Source organism: Corapipo altera, unplaced genomic scaffold (assembly GCF_003945725.1).
Source record: "Corapipo altera isolate COAL_440 unplaced genomic scaffold, ASM394572v1 23, whole genome shotgun sequence".
Taxonomy (NCBI): Eukaryota; Metazoa; Chordata; class Aves; order Passeriformes; family Pipridae; genus Corapipo; species Corapipo altera.
The window spans coordinates 19,136,518-19,145,086 of record NW_020884878.1 but is presented as its reverse complement, the minus strand read 5'-3'; the positions used below and the strand labels follow the sequence as shown (position 1 = coordinate 19,145,086).

The 8,569-nt window shown below is 51.1% G+C and overlaps 1 protein-coding gene and 1 long non-coding RNA gene across 5 annotated transcripts in view; one reads left to right on the top strand and one right to left on the bottom strand.

Moving 5' to 3' along the window:
* Nucleotides 1-75: 75 nt before the first annotated feature.
* Nucleotides 76-8,569, bottom strand: part of LOC113944809 — a 9,319-nt gene continuing 825 nt past the window's right edge. The window contains exons 2-5 of the long non-coding RNA XR_003526808.1: nt 3,345-3,808; nt 1,959-2,050; nt 1,792-1,882; nt 76-999 (exon numbers count right to left, since the gene is read on the bottom strand). This is a non-coding gene — a long non-coding RNA (uncharacterized LOC113944809). The remainder of the gene's footprint in view (nt 1,000-1,791; nt 1,883-1,958; nt 2,051-3,344; nt 3,809-8,569) is intronic.
* The window catches only part of LOC113944804 (acetyl-coenzyme A synthetase 2-like, mitochondrial), a 14,992-nt gene continuing 8,989 nt past the window's right edge, over nt 2,567-8,569 (top strand). For 3 of the 4 annotated variants that reach the window (XR_003526807.1, XR_003526806.1, XM_027638347.1), the window contains exons 1-5: nt 2,573-3,433; nt 4,806-4,902; nt 6,076-6,275; nt 6,733-6,908; nt 7,838-7,990. Coding sequence is in view for 2 of the 4 variants with exons in the window: in XM_027638347.1 (XP_027494148.1) it covers nt 2,836-3,433; nt 4,806-4,902; nt 6,076-6,275; nt 6,733-6,908; nt 7,838-7,990 (1,224 nt within the window). In the remaining 2 variants the exon portion in view is untranslated. Of the gene's footprint in view, nt 3,434-4,805; nt 4,903-6,075; nt 6,276-6,732; nt 6,909-7,837; nt 7,991-8,569 lie in introns of all 4 variants that reach the window. The other variant, XM_027638348.1, reaches the window with a different exon arrangement.

The following is an 8,569-nucleotide window of genomic DNA, read 5'->3' as shown; positions in this document are numbered from 1 at the left end:
CCCCAAAGCCTGTCTGCCATCCTGAAGCAAGCCTGTCCCCTGCTGCCATGGCCCTCCTTGGTGCACTTCTCTCCCCAGTGCTGCCTAGGTCCCTTCCCATTGTGCCCTATTCCACCATGCCCCAGGCAGCCCCATTACCTTCCCCTGGCTATCACCTCTGCCTCTGGCCCAGGCCACAGCAGGACAAGCCCATGGCAGTGTTTGCATGAAATGATGACTATCCATGCAGGGTAGTTTGCACTTTCCTCCCATCTCCCTGCCCAGCACTGGGGTCTGCTGGGAAGGGGCTGCAACTTTAGGCCGGTTATGTTTTGCCCCTGTTTGGCAAGGAGAGGCAGGTTTAGCCCCCAGGCAAAACACCCTGGTCCCACCTGGCAATTTGAGGTGATGCCAACCCATGTTGCTGGCTCCTGCAATGCTGGACAATTGGGTCTGACTCTGCCCCAAACTCCAAAGCCCTGTACCCCTGCAGAAGCCAGATGGTGAAATTATTTACTGAATACATTATTGCAGGTGAGACAACAACATCCACCTAATGTATTTATTGATTTAAATTTGTCCAGTTCACCCTCTGAGTGTTAAAGGGAATGACAGCCATGCACATCCACTCTGATACACCCTGTAATGTGTACATACACGCCATATAAGCACATGCAGACTCACACAGCCAAACCCACTCCATGGTACCATCACTTTTCCATCCCGGTAGGGCACTATTCCCCCTCCAAAAGCTGTAGGACAGTGACTTCCAGGTGCCCCTTTCTGTCCTGCTTTCAACTGTGAGCACCCTTTCCCCACAGTTTTTCTTCTGTCAAATGTTCAGCCTGCTCATCCAACCCCTGTTTGTCTTTGTTCCCTGGTCGTTTGACGTGTTAGATTTAGCCCATGGGGTGTAAATAATGTATATACAGTGAGAAAAGAATTCAGTATTGAGGTGTTTGAGATATGGAGCTGTAACAACTTCTAGTCATCCAGCATCTGTGATTTATGTGCCATTTTCTGTAAAGATATGAACAAGAATAAAATTAAACGGGAATACTGTGTATGAGTCTGGTCACCAGTGTTCAAGAAGGGTGAGTTCAGCCAAAGCTGAGAGGGGATTGGATGTCAGGCTGTAGCCAGAGAGGGGTGGGAGATCCAAAGCAGCATAGAAAGAGGTCTGCACCTTCCTCCCCACCCAGGCATGGAGAATACAGGGCTTGGGTGCTGCTCTCCCTTTGCAGGGAAAGACAAAGTTGAAAGGGATGTGCTTGTACTCAGAGGAGAAGTTATAGCATACAGCTGGTCAGAGAACAAGTCACTTCAGCATCCAGGACAGCCCTGGTGCTTTGAGTCACCCCATATTACATGTGCCATGGTGCTAGAGAGTCAGACAGACCTTTGGGCAGGCTCAACCCCTCTGCCAGGAGCAGGTTGCAGGGCTCAACTGGCCTGAGGAGCTGAGGCAGCAGCCAGATGCTGCAAATGCAGGAGAGCTGGTTGAAAGGGATGGACACCGACAGGATTTCCAGCAAGGTGAGCTCTGATTTGAGAGCAGTGGGCACCTATTCTGAGTTATCAGATAAGAAGCTGAGACTTGCCTGCCTTGTTAAGGGTATCTGGGCATGGTCTGATGGAAAAACCTAATGTCTTAAAGGGAGGGGAAAAATGCAGAAGCAGAGCAGGCATGCATAGTAAATAAGAGACTTCTGGAATGATGAGGCTGGTTGGGCTTGACTTTGTGGGGGGACTATAAGCCCACAGGACTGCGTTTCCCCAGAGTGACAGAACCCTTGTAGTTAACCCACCGACCTTAGAGCAGCTCTGATACAAACCAGGTGTGTAGCGTGCAATGAGTGTACCTGATGGCAGACAGATCCTGTTCCCCATGCTGGTGTCCAACCTGTTCACCAAACACATCAGCTCCACAGATCATGAGTGGTGTTGCACTACAAAGAGCAAAGAGGAGATCTACTAACCTCTCATGTCTGCTGTTGATCCCATCAGTGTGCCTTACTGAGAACAGCTCTACTTGCAGGGAAAGCCTTTTTCTGCCCCTCTCTTGTGACCCCTAGGAAAGGAGGTGAATCTGGTCAATGAAATTAAGGAAGCCTCCAAACTCTGCCTTAAAAAACCTACCTATGTAGGGCCTGAAGGAAAGGAAAGCAGAAAAAAAGATGTTTGGAGGCAGGGAAGAAACTTTGCTCTGCTACAGTGGATGGTGGGAGGTCTCAGTGTGAGGAGATAGGCTGCAATGTTTCATGCCAAACCACCACCCCCTGCTCTACCATGGCCTCATTGAGTGCTCCCAGTTCACCTGGTGGTACAGCTGGTCTGTAGTGTTTGGGAGGAGGGAGAGAGCCCAGCCCCGCTTGCCAGAGAGGAAAGCTCTGATATCTGCCCAGTGGGAAGGGATGGGATGCAATATCCCCACCCTGCAGCTGACAGCCAAGTGAGTAAAGCCTTCCCTGGCTCATCACAGATAACACAGCCTAGTTCTCTGCAGTAAATGGGCTTTAATTTTGGGAAGGGGATGGTCCTATCACTCACGACTAGCATGAAGTGGGACCTAACTCTTACAGGTAACCTGCCCCAAGCTGCCTTTGTGGCTGGCAGAGGACTGTGGGGCTGCAGCAGGGGAGGTGAGGGGAGGGGGATGAGTAGAGGGAGGTGTGAGGGAGGTGAGTGGAGATGAAACAGAGAAGTCCGGGGATGCAGAGCAGCCTTGGGAGAGCAGGAGCAGGAGCAGCAGCAGGCTATTAGAGCCTGGCCCAGGCACCTTGGCCCCCGAGGGGAGGCCAGGCACAAGAAGAATCTGGCTCTTGTTCAAGAGTGGCTGTCAGGACTCAAATTAGCATGGAGGTTATTTTCAGTCAAATATTTCTACAGTCCAGCCCTTTCCCCTCCCTTAAAGTGATTGAATTTCTTTTTTCCCATAGTGCTCTGGAAGAGAGGAGGAGAGGAACAAGGCAGGGGAGAAAGGCTCCCTGTGCTGGAGGGCTTCTTTGCGTCCAGTTAGCCCAGGACGACGTAGCCCCAGCTTGCACAGGGGCCTGGGTTTTGCCTGGGCCAGGTGTCCTGAGCAGCTGGAAGGGCTCCAGGGCACCCATCTCCTTGGTGAGAGGCAGGTACCCTGCAGTAATGGCCAGGCTGCTGGCCAGGACCTGCTGCTCCAAAACTCTTTCTCAGGTTCCCAGATGCCCCCTTGGGTTGGTGGCTGCCCGAGCCTGGAGCCATGGGCCCCTCACTGCCTACATGCCCGAAGCCATCACCTTCTCCAGACCCAAGGACCACCAAGACTTGTACAAGGTTTCAGTGGATCAAGGGGATGCCTTCTGGGGAGCACTCGGAAGGAGCCGGCTCACCTGGATCACCCCCTTCCACTCTGTCCAGGACTGCGATCTGCATCAGGGCAGGGTCTCCTGGTTCCTGGGTGGGCAGCTGAACGTGGCAGGTAAGGAGGGAGGCAGACATGGGATCCCACCGACTGCCTGCAAGTAATTCTATGTGTGGGGCTTCAGTCCTGGGAGCATATTGGAAGAGCACACTGTTACAGGGTTGGAGAGAGGGGGGTTCCGAAGGGTCTGGTTGGTCCTGCAGTGGCTGTAGTGTAAGGTTGTGGCTTATCCTGTGGTAGGAGCTGGGTCTTTGTGGAGGGGCTGCAGGTCGATTGGGGTGTGCTGGAAGCCAGGCTGCTCTTCCTCAGCCTCTGTGGATCCCACATGAGGGCAGTGGCTCCATTCAGGCAACAGGCAACAGCACCAAACCCTGTGCATTCAGCAGACAGGGTTGCACCAGGTCACCCCTGCCCAGCGAAGGCAGGATGTATCTGCAGAAAGCAAAATACAAGAGCAATGAGCCACACTGGAAGTCCCCACTGTCATGGGAGACTCTTCTGTGGGTTGGGGCTACTGCCTTAGCAGGGCTACCAGAGGCTGGTAACACTTTGTCCTGCTCACAGTGGTGTTGGTCCCAGTGTTCAAAATAAGAGACAAACCTCTCAGAAAATCAGGTCTTGTAGTCCATTTTAAAAGGAGAGCAGGAGTTATTTGCCTTTAGGATTTGAGATCTTATTATTCCCCCTTTCATGTATGTTTCTTTCTCTCCTGGGAAACTACAAATGGTCAGGAGATAAAAGCATTTTGGTATGCAAACTAGGGCTGCTGCATCATCCCATTACTTCAGTAGCGGGTTTAAGGAAAACACAGAGTGAACAAGGCTTCTGAGGAAACTGCAGCTGCCAACAACGTGGGAAACTTTTCTTGGAAGAACAACAGCCAAAGCCTCAGCTTACGATGTCCCTGGAAAGCCAGCAGCTGTGTGCTCTGCCTTTGCCCTGGCTCTCTTCCATCTTGGACAAATGCACTCTGTAGCTTTCCTGTGCAAAGTTTGTTTTGTCCTACATTTGTGATTCAGGAGCACTGCCACACAAAAACTGCCCTAGTCCACCCAGAGGTAGCTGCAAGGCAGTGCTGGGTGGAGTGGTGGTTGTGTTAATGTTTGCTGGGCACTCTGAGGACATTGTGGATGTGACCTCCAAAGGAGCTTTAGGCAGTTTCTGCTCTGGATTGCATAAATTTGCAGTTAAGGGGGAAGCTGATAGTGGGGATTGCTGAGTATTGAAATGGTGATGAGTGTAATGAGGTTGGGATGGTGCTTGTGATCTGCTGGCTAGTATCCACAAATGTTGCACAAGGCTGCTGAGAAGGCCAACACACAGCCCTGACTGACCTGAAAACTGGACTGCTGGTGCTGGCTTTATGAGAGGTGAGAGGTAAGATGTACTGAGGGTTTCTCTGTTGATGAGACTGGGTTTTATATTCCAGTGAATTGCCTGGACCGTCATGTCCATGCAGCCCCAGACAAAGTGGCCTTAATCTGGGAGAAGGATGAACCAGGAGAGGAAGTACGGGTGACATACAGGTCAGTTACTACCTCTCAGCATACGAGTCCTATTGCAGCATGCATGAATATCTACAGGGCTGATCTGCTGATGTCTGTCACGTGAGGGAATGCAGCATCCCTTCACGTAGATAGATCAACAGAATGTTGGCTTGCTTGTGCTGATCTGAAACTTCAGCCTACCTCCTGATTAAATCCTCTGGGCCCTTAGGAGTCTCTACCCAGCTGGAGAGGCAGGTGTAAGATCCTTGGGGCAGCACTGCAGTGCTTGTAGGTAAAACGCACAGGAAAGTCACATGTGTGCCTTCCCAGCAAGGTTCCTGGGGTCTAAACTTACAGGTAAATGGTCTGCAAGACAGGCCAGATTCACAGCCTGTGTGTGTTGAGAAATCCTATTCTCATCTGCACATCAGCAGTGCTGCTGGATTTGGCTCTCTGGAGGACTGCCTGTCCAGCCCTGCTGGGTTGGTTTGGGGTCACCACCTTCCAGCTTAATTTGCCTGCTCTCTGAGTTTCTGCTGCAGAATTCACTTAAATTCCCCTGCACAGTAAAAAAAAGTCCCTCTGTCCTTTCCGGCTCCAGACCTCACACTACAGATATGACCATCCACCCCTGCCAATCTCCCTGCATGGAGAGCCCTTCCAGAAAACGAGTGACTGACATCCAAGCTGTGGTTTTTGGGAGGGACGCTTCTCGGGAGAGGCATCTTTTTGTTCACTGCTTTCCTACAGCTGTTGTTCTTGCTAGTGGGCACAAGCTCTGGAGGACTTGACCTTCTCAGCTTTAGCAAAGCACAGGACCCTGTTTTCATGGGAGAAAATATCTAACTTCTCACATGTAGCCTCCAGCTATGCAGGGTAGTGTGTCAAGCCAGTTGTACAGGTTGGTAAGAAACGAGCAGGCTGTCAACATGGAAGTCAGCTGCGCTGTTGTGTGCTTGCTGAGCCAGAGGAATTGCCAGTGGCCATTGCTGTACAGAAACCATTCTGCTTTATTTTCTTTTCTACAAATAATAACCCATGTTAGAATCTGTCTTCTGCTTTCCTTCCCACTGAATTTTACAGCCCTCCCATGGACATCCAGAGTGAGGAGTGTAGGGATAAACTGTGTATAACTCTGAAGTCCCCTACCTTTAAGCACAGTGGTTAAATCTGCAAGAAAGTCTCTAACTGTGTAATTGCTTCTTTGGGCAGGGAACTGCTAGAGCTGACCTGTCGCCTGGGAAACACCTTGAAACGGCAAGGGGTGAAACGGGGTGACAGGGTTACAATCTACATGCCCCCGTGCCCACTGGCAGTGGCTAGCATGCTGGCCTGTGCCCGCATCGGGGCTGTGCATGCTGTGGTGTTCGCTGGGTTCAGTGCAGAGTCCCTTGCGGACAGGATCCGGGATGGTAAGAGCCAGTGGGTAAGCGTGACATGTGTTTCCCTTGGGGGACAGTGTTGAGCTTGCTGGTTCAGCAGCTGGGGGGATTGTGTGGACAGCAAAGGTTTTCTGAGTAAAATTCTCTGAGCTATCTGGGGAGTATCCTGATATCATGGAGCAGGAATTAGCAACCCAGGAAATGGCATGAGCTCACTAAATACCTTCCAGCCCATGGGATGAACTGGTTTTCTCTTTCATCCATGGGACTGAAGGGCTGGGATACAGCATCTCCTGTGAGGAGATGCAACACCGACAGGACTTAATGGAAAATCAAGATGCAAATCTGCTGGTTTTGCTAAATGAAGGACATGAGTAACAGGGGCTGAGAGACAGAGAGAGAGGTGCAGCGTCATGGTAGAGCCAAACTGCTGTGTGACTGATAGAGAAGGGCAGAGCTGCTTATGTGACTCTTCTGTCTTCTGCAGCCCAGTCAGAGACAGTGATTACAGTGAACCAGGGGCTGAGAGGTGGCAAGGTTATTGAACTAAAGAAGACAGTGGACCAGGCTGTGAAGCAGTGCCCCGGAGTGAAACGGGTTCTAGTTTCCATGAGGACCACCAGCAAGGTTCCCATGACAGCCCTAGATGTGCCACTGGAGGAGGTGAGGCCTGCCTGGTGCTACTGCCACTTTCTCTGGGCAAAGTGCTTGCTCTGGGAGTAGGGACAGTGGGTAGAGAGAGGGTCTTGGCTGGTCATGACAGTTTCACTGGCATTGACACAATTTGGGGATATTGTCCCACAGCAGCAGCGGCAGCCAGAGCTGCACATGAGTTCAGGACAGTCTCAGGAGCCATCAGGATGGACTACTGGTGTCTCTTCCCACGCTACCAGCCCTGCGCTCTCAGGAGCAGGCAGTGCAAGTCAGGGCTCATAGCAGGGTGGACTGAGGGCTAGAAACACACCAGACATGGGCTGCTACTTTGTGAACCCAGCCTTGGACTGCCACTGCACTGTCACACACCGCTCTTCTGGCAGATCTGGCATTCTCTGTGAGTGCTACTAGCAATTTGTGTCCAAGGAAGCAGGCAGTGAGGTTGCTCGTGTGCCCATTATCTATGGCTGCCAGCATGGAGCACTGTTTCTGAACAGGTGAGCCCCTGCCGTGCATTTCTGCTGGCTCCCTGGAGCTACACAGTAGTCTCTCTGTCTCTGCTCATCGCATCTGCAAGCAATTAGTGCTGGAAAGGCTTCCTGGAAGACTTCTGTGCTGGTCAGAGCAGCAGCAGTGTAAAAATAGCTGCCTCTTACTCAGCAGGTCTGCTCCGACTGAGGAGAGTGTTTGCCAGCTCCGCAAGGCGAAAGGGAGTTCAGGCTGCTGAGCAAGGGGAGCGGAGGTGCAGAGACAAGGAATGATGTTTGGGGGGAGCTCAGTGCTCAGAGGGGAAGGACGCTTGGGCGAGAGGTGCACAAGAAGGTGTGGGGAGCAACAGGGGAGGTACACAGGCAACACAGGTGCACAAGCAACACAGGCTGTGAGACAGGTACACAGGCTGTGAGACCCTGAAAGAACTGCTGTGCTCTTTCCTGCAGGAGATGATGAAAGAGGATGCATGCTGTGAACCTGCTGTCATGGACAGTGAAGACATGTTGTTTCTTCTCTACACATCAGGCAGTACTGGCAAACCCAAGGGCTTGGTTCATTCTCAAGCTGGTTACTTGCTGTTTGCAGCTCTCACACACAAGGTAATGGATCCCAGCAACACAGTGCGTATGAGCCAGCAGCTCATAGGCAGTGCAGAGAATAGACATGCTCCTTGTTGTATTATGAGCCCATCTTTAGCCAGTGCCAAGTCTCTGGGAAGCCCTCCTAGGGCGTCAGTAGAGCACGTATGCCTACAGGTGGTGCTCCATGGCAGGGTCTCCCAAACACATATTCCTCTGAGCTACCTTCTTGGCTTTCTTCTTTCTTTCACTGCCCTATACTAGATGGAACCACTAGGTAGGATGCTCGGTCCTGCAACGGTAATTTTATATTACTGTTGTAGCCAGTTGTAGTTGGCTTCCCACCAAACCCCACAGACTACAGAAGAAAAGCTCTCAGAAGAGAGAGAAGGGAAAAAAACCTGAATAGCAAAAACTATATAAATATATATATATTATATATATATATTACATATATTACAGATATACAATTAAGGTGCTATGTACATATGAACACAGAAACCCCAAATTGCTCCCAAAAGGGAAAGAGGGGAAGGGAAAAGGGAAAAAAGGACAAAAAGGGACAAAAATGGATGAAAACAAAACATGTATGCACAATCG